The following is a 20241-nucleotide window of genomic DNA, read 5'->3' as shown; positions in this document are numbered from 1 at the left end:
CCGGATCTGTCAGATTTCCGATATGTGTCCCCCCCAATGTTAAACTCATTCCTACGCCCCTGGGGGGGAGTATCTCTCTGAATAGCAAGTGTGGGCTTCTGAAGCTATACTGGAAGGACTGTGTGTTAAATGGCAGAGCATTGAGAAGAGGTAAAGGAAGATGAAGGGGTGAAAAAATGGATGGATGATACTGTGATAAACTTGTAGTATGCTGCCCTCACACACGCACACACACACACACACGCACACACACACGCACACACACACACGCACACACACACACACAGTCACAGTCACAGTCAACCACTCACACATATACACACACAGTCACACACTCACACACACACAAAAACACTAGTAATGCGTGATATAAACGATATACGATATAAACGATAAAAAAAATGGCCTACGATAGAGATTTTAATTCTATCGCTCTATCGCGATAATGCATGTTGATGACGCAAAATACAATGCTTAATTTTTGGTTTGGTGCAATTCCTTTTCACATTGCAATTTTCGCAACAGTGCCAGAATTCGTCAACAAACCTGCATGTGTGCAAAGAACGTTAACCCATTTGTACCGGCTGCTGTGCGGCGCAACATTGTATCTAGTAGATACAATGTTAAGTTATGTTTTCCAGCATACTTTTTACTTGCTTTTGTTGGACCGTCGGGTGGTGGCTCAACATGGAGCAAAGAGGAGACGGAATGTCTTTTGGATATCGGACCCAAATATCCAAAAGACGTTCCGTCTCCTCTTTGCTCCATGTTGAGCAACGTCTCCGAGACCACCTCTCCGGCTGGGTCAACCTCCTTTTGATGGTTAAAAATATCACGTAATCGACAAAAATCTTAAAAATCAATGATCGATCATCAATTAATCATGCCCATCCCTAATTGTCAGTACAGTGTCTGTTCCTTATCTAGAAAGACACCCGTTTTTCCTGTTCTCTGCATCTTGGGTGGCATTTAAGAACCAAGGACTTAAATTAAGTTTAGTGCCTTTTAGAATGGTTTGCACTAAAGGAAAGAAACCCATTACTAATTTTATTTATCTGCAACATTATGTTGTATGATTACAGTGTTTCACAATAAATGTTCTCGAAATGACATACTATATTTCTCTTTTTTTTTAAATACATATAGCAGTTTGGCTTTCCTTAGGGTCTATGTAACCTGTTCTGAAACGGTTATTTTATGATTTTATATTGTGATATATATCGTTATCGCAAGAGGCTGCAATGTATATCGCAATATGGATTTTAGGCCATATCGCCCATCTCTAAACACACACACACACACACACACACACACACACACACACACACACACAAACAAACACACACACACACACACACACACACACACACACACAGTCACAGTCAAAGTCAACCACTCACACACATACACACACAGTCACACACTCACACACACACACACACACAAACACACACTCACACACACACACACAAACGACAGGTTTTCTGCATAAGCATTAGACATTATACAAGAAAAAATATATCCAAATACACTGTAGTAGTAGTGATGTAGTGACGTCATACTGGTCTACGTCCCCCTCGTCACGTTTAAAATGTATCATTTGTATGGGACACTGCAAACACCCAAAACATAATTGTGATTTAATTATGTTATTGCTAGCCGTGACTTATTGGAAACACAGAGTGCTGTTGTTGGGTTCCTTTGTGTCCATAATTATTGTGGACAACAGAGGAACTGGTACATTCATTAGTCAACGTTTCATACAGAAAAAGGTCAAAAATAATTAGCAATCAAAAGAATAATGATTCTGTGACAGATGCAGAGTAGGACATGTACTATACCTGCTATACATACACACTTAACATACCGTAAAGCTTTGAAGCTTTAAAATCAAGTACGAAGAGGTCATACAAGTCCTAGAAAGGTTTGCCCCCTCCTAGCATGCCGGCCTGAAGCTACACCAAAAGACATTCTCGCTTCCACGACGAGTTCCACCTCAACCTGAACGTGGTGGATATCGACCCTGGAATTTGCATTCAAAGGGTTCGAGCGCTGGAATCTCGGCCTCAGAGTCTCAATCCAGACGAGGTTGAAAAAACGTCCGCCCCTGTTTCATGTTGTCATTAAGTCCCATGGGAACTACCCCTGGTGTCCCAGACAAAGCCTGCTGGCACAACCAGCCACCAAAGTGTGAGACAGGCTAACTCCGCGCTTCCCTTCAATAAATCAAACAAAGTCACCGGTTAAGTGCCTGGTGGTCCACTTCCTCATTATTGTTGATTATTCCAAATCCCACAGGCGGTACACGGCCCACCGCTGTCTCCTGCAGCCCTTCTTTTCCTCTTTTTCCCTCCCTACCTTTTTTTTTTTCTCATACAGTCACTCGCACCCCATAATCCCCCTCCGTACTCCCCCCCCCCCCCCCCCCCCCCGCGCCTCCTCTTTCAACTTCAAACCCAGTCATTTCTGCAAGCTGTGCTTTGATTGTACCAAACACCTGTATTTTCAGAGAGACACTTCCTCACGAGCCCCCGCCCCCCAACTTTGATTGTTAAACAGCACTGGCGCCGTCATTACTGTCTGCGCGGCTCATTCCGCCTCAGCCGCCCCTCCCACCTTCCAGCGCTGCCTTTCAACCGAGAGCCTTAATGGCTGCGAGCTTCTGCTTCCTAATTTCGTGCTCTGGCCTTAAGACAGCTTCTTTTATGTGCGTGTGCGCAGAGTGTGTGGCTGATGGAAGGTGAGCAGCATCACTGTAGGACTTGAGGCACCACATGCATGAGTGATGGAGAAGGACTAAAGAGTTCCTGAGGGGTGGACGGACAGACGATAGACAGACGGAAAGACACGTGTAAACAAGAGACACACGCACGCACACAGACACACAAACAGACACACACACACACACACACACTCACACACACGTGCACACACAAACACACACAGGAGATTTCCTTCCTCACCTCTCCTGGAATATCTCAGGAAGGCAGATAGACAGACAGACAGACAGACAGACAGAGAGACACACAGACGCATGCACACATGTATACACAAACATACGCACACACACACACACACGCACACACACACACACACACACACACACACTTGCAGTAGTAATACATTTAGCTTTATTAGACTCCAACAGATTCATATCCTCCGGGCTCATCACCAGCTGTTTCCGTCCCACAACACCCCTCATCTCCTGTGGTCGGCTAACTGCCTCACTCCCCACCACTCCAAACCCACTGCCTCACTCCCCAGCCCATCGCCTCACTCCCAGCCCTTCGGTCCACCCTCTCACTCTCCAGTCCACTGTCTCACTCCCCAGCCCTCCAGTTCACCGTCTCACTCTCCAGTCCACCGTCTCACTCTCCAGTCCACCGTCTCACTCCCCAGCCCTCCAGTTCACCGTCTCACTCTCAAGTTCACCGACTAACTCCCCAGTCCACTGTCTCACTCCCCAGCCATCCAGTTCACCGTCTCACTCCCCAGTCCACCGTCTCACTCCCCAGCCCTCCAGTTCAGTCTCACTCCCCAGTTCACCGTATCACTCCCCAGTCCACCATCTCACTCCCCAGCCCTCCATTTCACCGTCTCACTCCCCAGTCCACCGTCTCACTCCCCAGTCCACAGTCTCACTCCCCAGTCCACCGTCTCACTCCCCAGTCCAAAGTCTCACTCCCCAGTCCACCGTCTCACTCCCCAGTCACCCGTCTTACTCCCCAGTCCACCGTCTCACTCCCCAGTCCACATTCTCACTCCCCAGTCCACAGTCTCACTCCCCAGTCCACTGCTTCACTCCCCAGCCCTTCAGTTCACCGTCTCACTCCCCAGTCCACCGTCTCCCTCCCCAGTCCACCGTCTCACTCCCCAGTCCACCGTCTCACTCCCCAGTCCACCGTCTCACTCCCCAGTCCACCGCTTCACTCCCCAGCCCTTCAGTTCACCGTCTCACTCCCCAGTCCACAGTCTCACTCCCCAGTCCACCGTCTCACTCCCCAGCCATTCAGTTCACCGTCTCACTCCCCAGTCCACCGTCTCACTCCCCAGTCCACAGTCTCACTCCCCAGTCCACCGTCTCCCTCCCCAGTCCACCGTCTCACTCCCCAGTCCACCGTCTCACTCCCCAGCCCTTCAGTGCACCTCCGGCCTCAGTGCTTCCCACACATCTCCATCCTCACCTTAGGAGTGAGTGCTACATAGCTCTGTTTAGCTGTGTGTGTGTGTGCGTGTGTTTGTGTGTGTTTGTATTTGTGTGTGAGTGTGTGTGTGTGTGTGTGTGCATCGACCTTTAGGTCTGTGTGTGTGTGTGTGTATGTGCGTGTGTGTGTGTGTGTGTGTGTGCGTGTGTGTGTGTGTTTGTGTGTGTGCGTGTGTGTGTGTGCAAGTGCTGTGCATGTGTGTGTGTGAGATAAATCATAATTTTGTGTTTGCGTTCTGAATCTCATGTCAGCCTCATTATGACTTTTAGTTTGTTCCAAACAGTTCATATTTTAGTTGCTTCATATTTTAGTTGCAATCATTTCAAAAAATACTTGCTTCTATTGGTTATTATTTATTTGCTTTTTGATTACTTAATATCTGCATGGCCCAATAGTGATATATCTCAGCTCATAAAGTGTGTTTATATCGTTTTATGTTGATGTGACTCATGATGAAATTTGAGATGGCTGATCTGTGGGTCAGTAGAGCCACACAGGAGGCAAATAAAGAAGGAGAATAGTTTTTCAGAACAGTGTCCCTTTAGGCCATTTAGATGGAAGGGTTTATATACAAGTATAAACTCCTTATTCCCACCCTATATTTATTTTGTTAACCACTAGGATGAAAATCATGTTTAGCAATCAAATACATGAATTAGAGTAAAATACCTATATAAAAGTCGTACCTTTTGAATCACAAGAAATTAATCACAATTTAAAAACAACTTGACAGCAGATGAGCAGGTGAATCAAAATAATTACACAGAATATACTGGTAAGTTCCTGAGTAAATAACGCAAAGTCGCTAAAGCAAAAAATATTGATTGTTTATAAATTGTTGCATTTTTTGCAACAATTTATATAAATTCTAACAAGTTATATTGCTCTTTACATTAAGCTCACTGTACTTGCTTGTACTCACCTGTCCAAAACTATTTACATTGTTGTCTTACTTCTGTGTGTGTATGTTTGTGTGTGTGTATTTGTGTGTTTGTACCACTGAGAGCTTATGTGGGTGCACATGTGTTGTTGTACGTAAATGTGTTTATCTGCGTGCGCACTGCGCATCCACGCTCGTGTGTGTGTGTGTGTGTGTGTGTGTGTGAGTGAGTGAGTGTGCGTGTGCACTATGTGTTTACAGGTACGTGTTCACCGTCTAACGTTGGGTGCGCCTGTCTTGGTCTCAGGTGGGTGTTTACTGCACAAGGTGTTCCTCGTGTTGTTTGGGTGTCAGGGCAGACAGGATGTGCCACTGTTGTCAGCACGCTATTGGAGATGAAAGGCCTGAGGGCGCGCGCAGTCAGCCAAGTGCTCCGGCCGTCGACTCACTCACTAGAATGTTTTCACCCGCAGCATTCCGTCGGCCGAGGCCACTGAGGCACGCCGTTTACTGCGCCGCACCGCAGGGAATCAAACTCTCACCCGTAACCTCAACACCCACCGTAGCACAGGTGGGTCCAGGTGTAACAGCCTCTGGAGTCCCAGATTAAATTGAAGGGATGCATGACACTTTTATTGCTGTAATATTTGGTTATTTTATGTTATTATGTGTGTATTACAGTATGTGTGTATTATTATTATTATATATATTTTGAATAATTTAACATATTGATGTATAGAATATGGTATGCATAAAATGCGGGTAACATCTCTATATTCAATTCAAAAACACAAATAAGTGAAGCTTAATTTATAACAGATTAATGAGTAATGATAATGATGACCTGTCGAATCAGATGTTCCTTGACAGATGTTTCTGTCATCAAATTAATCCAATTACTTTCTAAAGTCTGACGAGTTGAGCCCAGATCTAACTGATCAGGGCGTTTCCCTTTCTCTCGCTTCGTATCTGTTTCAATCCATCCTGCTGCTGGAGGCAGGGATTTATAGGCGGCTAATTGGCGAACACAAACTCAGCAAGCGTTAGTTAACTGTTAAAAAAGTGTAAAAATTTTAAATGAACACAATGTAAACTGGCCACGGTACAACACTTTACTAACATACCCATGCTAAAATCACTTTTTGGACCCTTCATCCACTCTTGAACATTGTTTTATTCGGTACAATATCTCTTTAGCAACAGGAAACGCGGTATAGCTCCGCCCCTCGATGTTGTTGCTTTCCTGCCGTGGTTCTGCGCTGTCCCCGGCAAGAAAGTCTGCCATAACAACATAGGATCGCTGGGTCCAAGATCATCAAAGAATTAACAGTATCATCCGTTACAAAACATCAGGAACACACATGTTAGAGCTATGGAGAGTGAACATCAGGAACTTTGGGACGTTTCTTCAGCAGGACTTTGAGGAGTCATGAAGCTGTCCTTGTGTTATAGAATATAGTCTCTGTGTTATATGAGTTACATTCAGACCTATAGTAACAGTCACGTATAGTTATAAATTATTATAAAATTCTCCGCCATTTTGTGATCGCGAGAATTGTAGAATCGTAAAATCCTCAATAAACCTAAATGCACCGTACAACCATAGGCTCATCAAAACTTAGTTTCTCCAAGTCTCACACGAGAAGCGCTGACCACAACGCAACAACGTCATCCCATAATGGCAATTCCACGATGAGTTACTAAACAATGGCCAAAACACCATTGATACCAATCCCGTTCTGACGATCCTATCCTTCCGAAACGGAGGCCGTCATCGAGATGTAACGTTGCAACGGAGTGAGACGTCCCAGCGGTTATGGGCTTATGTCTTTCCGTTGGCAAGGTGTTCCCATCCCTCTGTCGTACACTACATCTTCGCAATTAGGTGTGGCCCCTAGATACAATGTCGTCGAGGGTTGTGTGTCAACGTCGGTAAAAGGTGTATGGCGGTGTAATTGCTCCTTGTGTTGAAGATATGGAATGCAATGTTTGTACGTTATTGCTCTGTGGCATGTCACATGTACAGGAATATCTGGTGTCTAAAGCAGTGTAACTTGTATACCAAACGACGCACAAAGGATAGCCCAACTGAAATGCTTGTTGACTGATTTATACTACAGTATCCGCCTGAGACCACTCCCTGGTGAACCAGCCAGACTTTTAAAGTTCATGGCATGCTGGCTGCTGGCAGTTTGTCTTCCGTTTTTGTTATTTGTGTTGTCGTCTGATTGGTGTACATGGATTATAATCAGATTATAAAGATTATGATGTTTTTTTTATACAGAAGACAAAATCATACTTTGGTTTGGTTTTCTTATTTTTAAAGCAATGGTTTGCACGCATTGCTGCAGTAAATATTTTATTTACAGGAGCCTGGTGTGTTGAGTGAGAGTGATATCCTACTGAGGCCCAGGTTCAGAATCAAGTGTAAGATTATGTTATATTTGTGCTTTAATTCTTCAACAACCAGCACTTCAACAAATAGAAGTAATAAATCATCATTCGCATGTACAGTTGGGGCATTTAGCGGACACTTTTATCCAAAGTGACTCACATAAGTACATTTTTCAAGAAGAAAGAGAGACAATAATATATCACTGTCAGTGCAGTAAGAATGTGCATTAAGAACGCACGTTCAAATTCACATGCATTATTTAAGAATGTACATTAGATCTAATAGTGATGAGGTCGAGTCGCACAGTGACGCGTCGAGAGGAACCACCTACCCCTCTAAGTAGACTTGTGGACTGCCGGTCACGTGGTGCAGCAGAGCACTCCAACCTGCAGACACTTCCCCGCTAGCTGTCCGGTCCTGCGGTCGGAAAGGTAACATTTTTCTCTGCGGGAATTAGAGCAAAGCAGTAGTTACGGTAGCCTTATGCCTTATAAACCTCGCCTAGTGGTTGACATCTCTCGCATTGGCATGTTGTGACGGAGTCGTGGCTCGCTGGCTGTCGTTTCCCCCCTCCCCTGCACAGTGTTTGTGGTTGTGTGTCTGTGTGCGTGCGTGTGTTGTCTGTGTGTGGGGCCTTGACGGTCACCGTCAAGGCCCGCTGTCACAATAAACACCGCTTTGAGCTGCTGATCAGATCAACACGACCAGACGACAATCGGATCCACTTTGACTCATTAGTTCATGTATCAGGTTCGATTCAATTTAGCAATGCTGAGAGGAAGTGTACCCATGTATGCAGCAATCTTCCGGTCGGATTTGTGAAGCTTATAAGTGAATAAAGTGCTCAGCAGAAGGCTTCCTAATCCTCCAGCGAGAAGGATGGGCAGATTTCCTAGATAGACTTCTAAGAAGAGTGTGAGGGGTTATTACTATCAATTTGTGTTTTAATTTCCTCTGTAAAAGTGACACAGATCTGCCGTTCAATTCAATTTTAAATTCTAATTCTAAAACTGAGACGAAATAATCCCTACTCAGCTATGACCGACCCAGTAACAATCTGCCTCATCACTTCTGTCCTCAGGATGACAGAACCCCCGTTGTCATGTGACTGTTTTGTATCCCTGCCTCCGGGTTCTCGCGATGATCACGTGGTCTTCGGGAAGAACTCGGACCGTCCACGGGATGAGGTGCAGGAGGTGGTCTTCTACCCAGCGGCCGCGCACCCACCCGGGTCCTCGGTGGAGGTAGGGTAATAGGATTACTATGTTGGGCCATTTATTTAGGATAGGAATTCATGTTCAATGTGATTGTTGCTATTACTCATATTGTTTGGTTTGACAACAGATTACATTTTCATGGCGTTAGCTTTTTATTATTGATGCATATATTATTATATTATTAATGGCACTCAGGCTTAGATTTTTTCATTCATGTCGAAATTCAAATTTATTCAACTTGAACTATGCGCTCCCATTATCGCATTAAATCCTTCATTTCTTTTGTCCCCTGATGATAATGTCTGTCTCCGTCCATGTCTCTCTCTTTCTCTGTCTGTCTCTGTGTCTCTGTGTCTCTATGTCTGTCTGTCTGTCTGTCTGTCTGTCTGTCTGTCTGTTGTTCTCTCTCTCTCTCTCTCTCTCTCTTTCTCTGTCTGTCTCTGTGTCTCTGTGTCTCTATGTCTGTCTGTCTGTCTGTCTGTCTGTCTGTCTGTCTGTCTGTCTGTCTGTCGTTCTCTCTCTCCCTCTCTCTCTCTCTCTTTCTCTGTCTGTCTCTGTGTCTCTGTGTCTGTCTGTCTGTCTGTCTGTCTGTCTGTCTGTCTGTTGTTCTCTCTCTCTCTCTCTCTTTCTCTGTCTATCTCTGTCTGTCTCTGTGTCTCTGTGTCTCTATGTCTGTCTGTCTGTCTGTCTGTCTCTCTCTCTCTCTCTCTCTCTCTCTCTCTCTCTCTCTCTCTCTCTCTCTCTCTCTCTCTCTCTCTCTCCTTGTAGTGCACATACATTCAGATCCCCCAGACAGAGCACACCCACGCGGTGGTCCTGAGCCGGCCCGCGTGGCTCTGGGGGGCCGAGATGGGGGCCAACGACCAGGGTGTGTGTGTGGGGAACGAGGCCGTCTGGACCCGCGAGCCGGTCTCCGACGGAGAGGCCCTGCTGGGCATGGACCTGGTCCGGTAAGCGGTCAAGTTATATATATATATATATATATAAAGCCCAATACATACACATAAAAAGCCCAATATACACAAGGACACACAACAAAGAGATATACACACAGGCTAATATAAGTAAAGAAAAACTGCCATACTTATCTATTCATCAGATTCAAATATATTTACAGGTATTTTCAAAGAGCGCGTGTGTCAGTTCTCGAGGTGTTTAAATGAAGAATGTGATTAGGCGATATTATACACGCCGTCTTTTATTGTGGTGCTGTCATGATGTGTTTAAGATAGCTATGATAATATCTGTCTTGACAATAGCTTGTAATGTAAAGAAAAGAGAAAACATGCAGTTGGTCTCCTGTCATGTGTTTTATGTTTTAATAATTTATGATTATATCTGTCTTGGCTTTAGTTTACGATATAAAGAAAAGAAAAAACATCTAGTTGGTGAGCTGTCATGTGTTTACGTTTGAATTAGTTATGATCATATCGGTTTCGACATTAGTTTGTGATATAAGGTAAAGAAAAAACATACAGTTGGTCCGCTTACACGTGTTTAAGTTTGAATTAGTTATGCTAATATTCTAAACATTAGTTTGTAATATATACCAAAGAAATATCATACAGTTGGCCTGCTGTCATATGTTTAAGTTTGAATTAGTTATGATAATGTCTGTTAAGATATTAGTTTGTAATATAAGGAAAATAAAAAACCTACAGTTTGGCCAGCTGTCATGTGTGTTTGAAATAGTTATGATAATATCTGTCTTGACATTAGTTAGTTGTAATATTAGCCAGATGGGTCCATAGTCGACCAGATGTCGCGTGTTTATACAGTTCTACTCTCTATGAAATCCCGCCTTGGTTCTGCTCCCAGCTTGGACTTAACCAACCGGTACTGTGAGGTAGGGGTGTCTCAGCTGAAGCAGAGGGTGTTTGTGTTGGCAGGTTGGCGCTGGAGCGAGGTGCCAGCGCCTGGGCAGCGCTGGAGGTGATCACGGGGCTCCTGGAGGATCACGGGCAGGGGGGCCCCTGCAGGGAGGCCCCGGAGCCCTTCAGCTACCACAACACCTTCCTGCTGGTGGACCGCACAGAGGCCTGGGTCCTGGAGACCGCCGGCCGGCTGTGGGTCGCCCAGAAGGTCACAGGTAACCACGGCGCTGAGGCGACGCGCGAGGGGCCGATTCAGGAGGTCGACGGAAAACGGTTCTAGGATTCGATAAGATGATTGGTTGTTGAGCCCGGTTGGTGCATGTGGTGTCACAGCAGGAAGTACTGGACAGTACAGTACAGTACAGGACAGGACATTGCAGTACAGGAAAGTACAGTTACAGGACAGTATAGGATAGAGCAGGACAGGACAGATTGAAAAAATGATGAGATAATAGATTGTTGAACCCAGCCGGTGGATTCTGGCGTCATAGCAGAAAGTTCAGGACAGTAATAGGAATTAAAGAAATAGCTATGTTTTTCGATTACGAGTAGAAACTACAACTCAGATTCAGAGTTTATTTTATTACATGTTATTGTACAAGTACACAATAGCAAAATGATTAGGCTTGGTTCCTCAACAGTCACATGGCAGCAACAATACAAGATAAAGTATACGATATAAAGATATTAGTAGAAGTTAAAAAATAAGTAGTCCTTCGTTCGCTCGCCTTACCCGGCGCCGCCATCTTCAGCTTTTACAAAAAGGCAATACAGAATACAAAATGAGTTCTGGGTTGTAGGCAGTCTCGCCTCCAACAGGACATTTTGACACGCTTGTGGTGTATCCATTTCATCACTGCCGCGCCAGTCACCACCAGGTGTGTTGCCAGCCGGGCCGCTCACCTGAGCAGGTGTTGAGTATAAACTATCAATATGTCAGATGGTTGCGGTTCAATAGGCCTCCTTCCCGGCACCATATTACATACCGGAAGTTAAGGGAAGAGGCGTGAAAAGATTTCCAGTGTGGAACCTTTAACAGTGGAAGAGCTACTGTTTTTGGTGAATTAATTTGCCAAACTTTTGATCTCGAAAGAATCTAACTTTTGTTGATTGATTAAACTAAGTTGAGTAAGTAAAATGACGGTCTGATTGTGATTGACAGAGTCCATTCGCAACCTTGAATCAATATATCAATCAACATTATACTGATCATTTTCTTGTGCTACCGTGTTATTTGCAGTTATATAATTGAAACAAACATTCAAGAGGTAGGGTATACAATAATGAGGATAAACATTGAATGGACGAAAATGATTAATCAACATTTCTAAATATCACATTTTCAAGTGTAAAGAAAGTGGGATAAATATGCTTATCTTTTTCCTTATTTTACAAAAAGCTTATTTTGAAAGTATGTTTGTTGTGTTCTATATTTTTGTCTACTTTTGGTGTGCATAACATAACATTGCATAGCGTGTGATGCAATGTAATAATATTTACCTAAGTTAGGCTTTCTCTTGCATAATAACAAAAATACACTCTTGATCTTTGCTCTCCACTTTTCTTTACTGATCGCTAGGACCAAGCTTGCACACACACACACTCATCTCTTGTGCTACACTGTTTGAAACTGACACATACAATTATATTAATGAATATTATAAGTCAGCACAAGTCAATGATCTTTTATATATAATAATTTAATCATTCATTAAAGTTTGAGATTGGTACAGAAGAGAGCGCTCTTGTAAATCACCTTCGGACTTGTATCATTTTACTCACTTTCATAATCAACAGTATTTATATCCTTTGTGCAATTGTGATCTCTTTGAGAGTGAAGCCGCGCTCTTTAAAACGTAGTGTTGAAAGGTTGCCTTATGAAGTCCCACATGAAAGAAAGTAACTCATCCTTACTGCTTTCATATGAAGGAGGTGAGCGCTTCAAGCTAGATGCTGCTAATAAGATCTATTTCATTATTTACTTAACATTTTGGTATTTTTTAAAAACAACATCATCTAACTACGATGGCTTTCCCTAGTTTAACCCCTGGGTAGTTTGGTGTGGCTCGTTCGTGTCAACTAGCAGAAAGAAAAAGCTCTGCAATCACTACCTCTTGTTCCTAAACTGTAGCACTTGTGGCAGTTTGCTAGTCTGACCAATTGTATGCACTGGCATGATTCCTGCACTTTGTGGCTTGTATCTTCGTAGTTGAACGCACTAACAATGCACTTGTGAGTCACTTTGGATCACAGCGCCAACTCAGTAAATGTACTAATGTGATAATGATGATAATAACGTGACCCCTACCAGTATTACTTTACTGCTGAGATATACAGTGGGGCAAAAAAGTATTTAGTCAGCCACCAATTGTGCAAGTTCTCCCACTTAAAAAGACGAGAGAGGCCTGTAATTTTCATCATAGGTAAACCTCAGCTATGAGAGACAAAATGAAAAAAAAAATCCAGAAAATCACATTGTCAGATTTTTTAAGAATTTATTTGCAAATTATGGTGGAAAATAAGTATTTGGTCACCTACAAACCAGCAAAATTTCTGGCTGTCACAGACCTGTAACTTCTTCTTTAAGAGGCTCCTCTGTCCTCCACTTGTTACCTGTATTAATGGCACCTGTTTGAACTCCTTATCAGTATAAAAGACACCTGTCCACAACCTCAAACAGTCACACTCCAAACTCCACTATGGCCAAGACCAAAGAGCTGTCAAAGGACACCAGAAACACAATTGTAGAACTGCACCAGGCTGGGAAGTCTGAATCTGCAATAGGTAAGCAGCTTGGTGTGAAGAAATCAACTGTGGGAGCAATTATTAGGAAATGGAATACATACAAGACCACTGATAATCTCCCTCGATCTGGGGCTCCACGCAAGATCTTACCCTGTGGGGTCAAAATGATCACAAGAACGGTGAACAAAAATCCCAGAACCACACGGGCGGACCTAGTGAATGACCTCCAGAGAGCTGGGACTAAAGTAACAAAGGCTACCATCACTAACACACTACGCCGCCAGGGACTCAAATCCTGCAGTGCCAGACGTGTCCCCCTGCTAAAGCCGGTGCATGTCCGGGCCCGTTTGAAGTTTGCTAGAGAGCATTTGGATGATCCAGAACAGGATTGGGAGAATGTCATATGGTCAGATGAAACCAAAATATAACTTTTTGGTAAAAACTCAACTCGTCGTGTTTGGAGGAGAAAGAATGCTGAGTTGCATCCAAAGAACACCATACCTACAGTGAAGCATGGGGGTGGAAACATCATGCTTTGGGGCTGTTTTTCTGCCAAGGGACCAGGACGTCTGATCCGTGTGACGGAAAGAATGATTGGGGCCATGTATCGTGAGATTTTGAGTGAAAACCTCCTTCCATCAGCAAGGGCACTGAAGATGAAACGTGGCTGGGTCTTTCAGCATGACAATGACCCCAAACACACCACCCGGGCAACGAAGGAGTGGCTTCGTAAGAAGCATTTCAAGGTCCTGGAGTGGCCTTGCCAGTCTCCAGACTCCAACCCCATAGAAAATCTTTGGAGGGAGTTGAAAGTCTGTGTGGCCCAAAAACATCACTGCTCTAGAGGAGATCTGCATGGAGGAATGGGCCAAAATACCAGCAGCAGTGTGTGAAAACCTTGTAAAGACTTACAGAAAACGTTTGACCTCTGTCATTGCCAACAAAGGGCATGTAACAAAGTATTGAGATTACCTTTTGTTATTGACCAAATACTTATTTTCCACCATAATTTGCAAATAAATTCTTTAAAAATCAGACAATGTGATTTTCTAGATTTTCTTTTTTCATTTTGTCTCTCATAGCTGAGGTATACCTATGGTGAAAATTACAGGCCTCTCTCATCTTTTTAAGTGGGAGAACTTGCACAATTGGTGGCTGACTAAATACTTTTTTGCCCCACTGTAGAACATAATTTCCCCTTTGAAGCCACTCCACATTCCCGGTGGAAGGCCGGTGATAAATCCTGAATCGGTCGCGCCTTGTACGGGCCTCTCTGGGTGGGGGAGCCCATCTTGGTTCAGAGGGTGACGTCTTGGTCTCCACTGCCTGTGTCTCTCTCAGCGGGGGTGAAGAACATCTCCAACCAGCTGACCATTGGTACGGAGATCTCGGCCGAGCACCCTGAGCTTCGCAGCGTGGCCCGGTCCCAGGGCTGGTGGGATGGGGAGGGGGAGTTCAACTTCTCCCAGGTGTTCAGTCCGGAGAACCCCCCCGCCCGGATGGAACTGGCCAAGCAGCGATACAGAGGAGGCACAGCCCTGATGCAGCAACACGACGGTGAGGAGCCCTGTGTGTGTGTGTGTGTGTGTGTGTGTGTGTGTGTGTGTGTGTGTGTGTGTGTGTGTGTGTGTGCATGTGTGTGTGTGTTTTAGGGTGCTTGAGTGTGTGTGTTTGAGGGTGGGTGAGTGTGTGTGTGTGTGTGTGTGTGTGTGTGTGTTTGAGGGTGGGTGGGTGAGTGTGTGTGTGTTTGTGTGTGTGTGTGTGTTTGAGGGTGGGTTAGTGTGTGTGTGTGTTTTAGGGTGTGTGTGTGTGTGTGTGTGTGTGTGTGTGTGTGTCTGAGTGTGTGTCAGTGATGCACGGATAGTTTCTAACACAGATCCACATATTGCTTTAGCTGCACCTGTTGTGCAGTTTGAGGCTTCTCAAACTGCCGTTTCTAAACTGAAGAAAAATACACTACACCCGCTATTATAAAATGGGGTTTCTTCCCCCTGCTGGCCATTTACGTTTTTTGTCTAAGGCTAAAACAAACGTATTTGTTAATCAATCTCTAAACTCATATGAAAGTAAAGAAATTAGCGAACTGAATAACTATTAAACTAATATTAGGATACGATATTATAAATTGAGATGGCCGAATAAATTTAGGCCCTCTACATTGTGTGTCGGGCCATAATTTGAAGCTATTTATAATCTGCGAATTTGCCCAATTTTGCCAATTTTTCAGCATGCTTGTGAGTGCAGCCTATTATGGGTAATGCATTTGGATTAAGGAATGAGTTTTACGATTTTGTAATCACAATTGTTTTTACTTTTACAATTGTTTTTACATATTTTAAATATATATGTGTCGTTTGATATATGTCTAATGTAAGCCCAAAATTAACATGACAAAATGATGTCAATAGCACCAAAAAATTAAGAAGCAAATTTAACTAACCGTCCCGTAAGTCACAAACTTAATATAAATATAGAGAAAAGACTGATCCGCAGTCGATACCGCAATGTGTGTTTGTGTGCGCGTGTGTGTGTGTGTGTGTGTTCATATGCGTGTCTGTGTGCCAGGTTCAAAAGGCATGCTCTGTGAATGCATAAAATTGGTATGACGGCCAGCAAATGTAAATATCGTAGCGTAGCCCAACTTAGCCCAGGCAGATTCCCACTCATCCGCACAGCACTCATTCCCTTATTCATTCAACCCAAGGGTCGGTGACGGCTGAGGTGATGATGTCCATCCTGAGAGACAAGCCCAGTGGCATCTGCATGGATTCAGGCGGCTTCTGCACCACGGGCAGCATGGTGTCCATTCTGCCCCGCGACCCCAGCCTGCCCTGCATTCACTTCTTCACTGCGACCCCCGACCCCTCCAGGTAGGCCGCCCCCGCCTGCTCCACAGTGTCCTCGCACAGCATATCGTTCACCTCGACGAGCGCAGCGCTGATTTAAAAAGAATGACATGAGAATCTACTCCTCCCCTTCCCCTTTATCACGTCTATTCCTCCTACATTTCACCTCAGACTGCTCTCTGGGTTGACGGCAATCTCTCCTTCTGTCTGTCTGTCTGTCTCCCTCTCTCTCCATCGCTTTGTGTGGGCCATGTGTGTCCCCGTGTCTCCGCTTCCCCCTCCCCTGGTCTGGAACCCCCTCCCTCCGCTGCGCTGCCAGGTCTATCTTCAAGCCCTTTGTGTTCTCTGAGCGTGTCGGCCCGATGCAGAGGGTGGCCTCGCCGCAGTACGGCCTCGACGACCCCGCCAGGAGGGAGCCCCGCTTCCAGAGCCAGGTGGACCGGCGGCACGACCTCTACAAGGCCCACCAGGGCGCCCTCTCCAACATGGACGCCAGCCAGGTGGGCGCTGTGTGCTGAGCTGAGCTGGCGGTAGCGCTGCGACACCGGCGGCCCGCTGAATGTACATGGATGTTCATCTGATGGTTATCTTGGCACAATAGTTGTTTTTTAGGATAAAGGTTTAATAGATGGGAGTAGAAATAAAGGTGCCCATAAATATACATTCACCACAATATAACATTTCCCGAGACCGATTTTATTATTTTGTTTGGGAATTAAGTGGTTTTAAGTAGTTTGTAAGAGTAGTGGTTTTACCAGTGCAGTTACATTTTTGTGATTGAAATCAGTAAAAAATGTACATCAATTGGATGTACGTGGTACATTGTGTGTGTGGATTACATGTTCCGCGTGAGAGTTAAACTACCACCTGTTGGCCTCAAACACAGTTTTAAAATAGAATTTAATTCTTTACAAATTAAGAAAAATTGCACGTTCTCCCTGTTACACAATAGAATTAGCAGGCCATAAACCTGCCAGCCTGGTCTGGAGTCTGTCTGTCTGTCTGGCTGTATTTCTGCCCCCTATTTACGCTCATACAAGTACCACGTATCCTTCAGAATGAGGGGTTGGCCGTCTACGAGATCCTCCGGGACCTGGAGTCCCAGTGTCTGGTTGACATCCTGGCCATGCTGAGTGGGGAGCTGCCAGGAGAGGAGCTGGGGGATCTGTTCTTCGACTGTGTCGACGCAGAGATTAAGTTCTACCAATGAGAAGGTGAGAGACAGTCTTGCCCCCCCCCCCCCCCGTGTGTGTTTTGTCTCGTACTCCACAAATAGGGTGATTCATACTTCTGTGTTGAAGCGCCAAGGCGGTACAGAGAAGGAGTCGTCCCCCTATTGGGTCAGAGGTCATCGCCAGGGCTTCCCTCCTAAAGACGTAACCGGCGGCGACGGCCCCGCCTGCGACATCTTCCCTGCTACGTTTTCCAGTTCACTGATGCCGACATCCTAAAAAACATCCAAGAGCATCGAGTATAGACTAGTTGTGGGAGGTTCCCAGATATTTTATTTGGTACAACACATTGTCTTCATAAATCCAAACAGTAGCTTGTAGGGATGCACAGATTGAGTGATTGACATGCTTGATCCAAATATAATCCCGGTTGTAGGCGTTCCAAGAACAGCCTTTTTCGATATCAAAGGCCTGTAATATGCAGGTATTTTGCAGGCAGGTTGGTTAAAATCAGCTTTTAAATTCTAAATACTAAAGTTTAGCATAATGTTTTGCCTAAATAAAGAAAGCCTGCTATGAAGTCCACATAGATGCATTAGGAATAGGCTACACTCAAGTGCATACAGTGCATGTGTGTGCATGTGTGTGCACGCTCAAAAGGTTGGCAAGAAGTAAGCCCAATCCTCTGGGCACGGTTTTCCGCAAATCTGCTTCTTACGAAATTCAATGACAAAAAAACGAAGCAAGTACTTAACAGCTGGACACACGATGCAGAAGCACAGCCTCAACTTGCTCTTGCATCTCAACTGATAATATAAAAGCCTAATATTAGCCTAATATGCATACAGTTTGCCCATTTCATTACCTTTGTTTCACATTCTGGTGAAGCCTTAGTTTAGATTAAAAGTAGTAATTAACCCAGTTTATCTAAGCCTTAGGGGAAATTATCAGTACAAGGCGCAGGTGAAAATACCTTAACTGCACATCCCTATTGGATGTACACCCAACTGGCTGATAGACTCAGACATATAATTCAGCTTTAAATCACCATGAAACCCTACAAGATGACATTGCTCTCTGTTGCAGCGCCCTCAAGTGGAGAGTCCTAGTGCTTGCTGATCCCCAGGAGCTGGCCCAGGGAATATTACAGTCTGATCTGCTTCCGTTTGGCTTACACTAAACACCTCTCTGACGTGATTCCACCTCCCCAAGCAGACATAATAACTACACTTCACTTACCATGCGTTTGGGCTGTCACCGCTTTCCAACCAAGGGGGGAATGAGTGAACTTCATTAGTGAGTATAATGATGTAGGCTAATGCACAGCCATGTTTATGTGGTAAAGGTACCTGACTTTGCACAAATTGTGGATTCAAGTACAGCATTTGTTTGATGTTGTTCGTTCCTGTGAGTGACTAGGGCGTCTCATGGTGGCTGTCTTGATATGTAAAGATCCAATAAAGAATGTGTACTGTCTGTGCTTTGTGTCTTGTCTTTTTAATTAAAAAAAAAAAAATATATATATATATATATATATATATATATATTTTTTTTTTTTTAAATTGTAGTCTATCACGATCTGCATACACATTTATAAACGTATTATTACTAAATCCTTTATTAGTTTAATATTTGAATATACAAGCTACATAATTGAGTTGTTTCTATATTTTTTATGGCATTGATTTTTCTTGGCTGTCAAAACTTTTAAGATATCACTAAGGACTTCGAACTTACAATAATCCATGACATTTTATGAATTTAATGTTTTATCAATAAACGGTTGGTACATTGATTTACGATTAAAATCTAAACTGAAACAAGATTTTTGCAGTTATTAATATTATTCATGAGTATGGTACGGGTAACCTTGAGACAGGGCTCACAAGTAGAAGTTTCTTTTTGTTATATATACAGTATATATAAGTAAATATTTATTTATTTTATTATATTTATATACATCTTTTTCATTATTATTATTTTATTTCAAGTTTCTACCAGTAGAGGGCAGTGTAGCCCAAGCACTTGCGCGTCTCGACGTTAATAGAAACGAAGAAGAAAAGAGAGAGAGAGAGAGAGAGAGAGAGAGAGAGAGAGAGAGAGAGAGAGAGAGAGAGAGAGAGAGAGAGAGAGAGAGAGAGAGAGAGAGAGAGAGAGAGAGAGAACGTTCTTCGGGTAAATACGACAGGAGAGATTTTGCCAACAGTTAACAATCCATCCAACCGGACTGCGAGTTCAACCAGACTCACGCCCGGGACATCGGTGCCCGTGATTAAGAGCGCATCCGGCGGACACGGTACCTGCAGGCCCACTCCGTCACCATAGGAGAGCTAGCGACCATCTCAGATAGCAACACACAGCCAGCACCTGCTCCCTCCATGAGTGTATGTTACAGTTGGTCGAATATCGTATCCACCATCTACAGCCTGCCACACGTATACCATAATACGCTGCGTGGAATCCGTTTACGGTGTGGAAATTTGTATGGGGTCAAACTGGGGTATCGACTAGCTGCAGTTGCTAGCTAGCCTTGTTTCCGTTAGCATCAGGTCCATGTGTGTGTGTGCGTGCGTGTGTGAGAGGTGGGAGGCTGAACATGGGTTTCCCAGTGTAGGTCGTGTAAGGATGCATGTGTTTACATTGTTTCAGGTCTTAAGGACACATGTGATTGGTTGTGGTAGAGAATTGGTTTAATACTGACATTGGATACTTGAATAAGGGATGCTCTTATAATACTATGATCGTAGGGTGTATTTTACGCCTGTATTATTTTACAGATGGCTATGTACTATTTTACAATTTGTTAATATAGGGCGATTTAAATAACTTATTTGAAATGTCATATTTTATGCTTTTCAATATGTTGTGGACTATGTTGTGGTCTTCAACACAGTTCTTTAAAGTCTA

At 44.1% G+C, this 20241-nt stretch overlaps 1 protein-coding gene across 3 annotated transcripts; it reads left to right on the top strand.

Annotated features, from left to right (window-relative positions):
* Positions 1–7843: 7843 nt before the first annotated feature.
* On the top strand, positions 7844–18777 carry scrn2 (secernin 2). Of its 3 annotated transcripts, none has more exons than XM_079758830.1 (9): positions 7844–7911; positions 8562–8724; positions 9466–9647; positions 10587–10786; positions 14658–14873; positions 16021–16186; positions 16482–16662; positions 17220–17376; positions 18421–18777. In XM_079758830.1, exons 2-8 carry the CDS (start codon positions 8563–8565, stop codon positions 17370–17372), a joined length of 1260 nt encoding a protein of 419 aa, XP_079614956.1. In that variant the 5' UTR covers positions 7844–7911; position 8562; the 3' UTR covers positions 17373–17376; positions 18421–18777. The 3 variants fall into 3 exon arrangements, with proteins under 3 accessions (XP_079614956.1, XP_079614955.1, XP_079614954.1); XM_079758829.1 differs by having other exon boundaries at positions 17471–18777; XM_079758828.1 differs by having other exon boundaries at positions 17464–18777.
* Positions 18778–20241: the final 1464 nt, after the last annotated feature.

The sequence above is a fragment of the Pollachius pollachius genome (genome assembly GCF_949987615.1).
Source record: "Pollachius pollachius genome assembly, chromosome: 2".
Taxonomy (NCBI): Eukaryota; Metazoa; Chordata; class Actinopteri; order Gadiformes; family Gadidae; genus Pollachius; species Pollachius pollachius.
The sequence above is the reverse complement of the archived record's forward strand: the minus strand, read 5'-3'. Positions and strand labels throughout refer to the sequence as shown.

Excerpts from the sequence above, each read along its gene's own strand:
- scrn2 (XM_079758830.1), top strand. The coding sequence starts at position 8,563 with ATGACAGAACCCCCGTTGTCATGTGACTGTTTTGTATCCCTGCCTCCG. Across the intron at positions 9,648-10,586 it reads CTGGGCATGGACCTGGTCCG|GTTGGCGCTGGAGCGAGGTG; the intron begins GTAAGCGGTCAA and ends TTGTGTTGGCAG. Across the intron at positions 10,787-14,657 it reads GGTCGCCCAGAAGGTCACAG|CGGGGGTGAAGAACATCTCC; the intron begins GTAACCACGGCG and ends TGTCTCTCTCAG.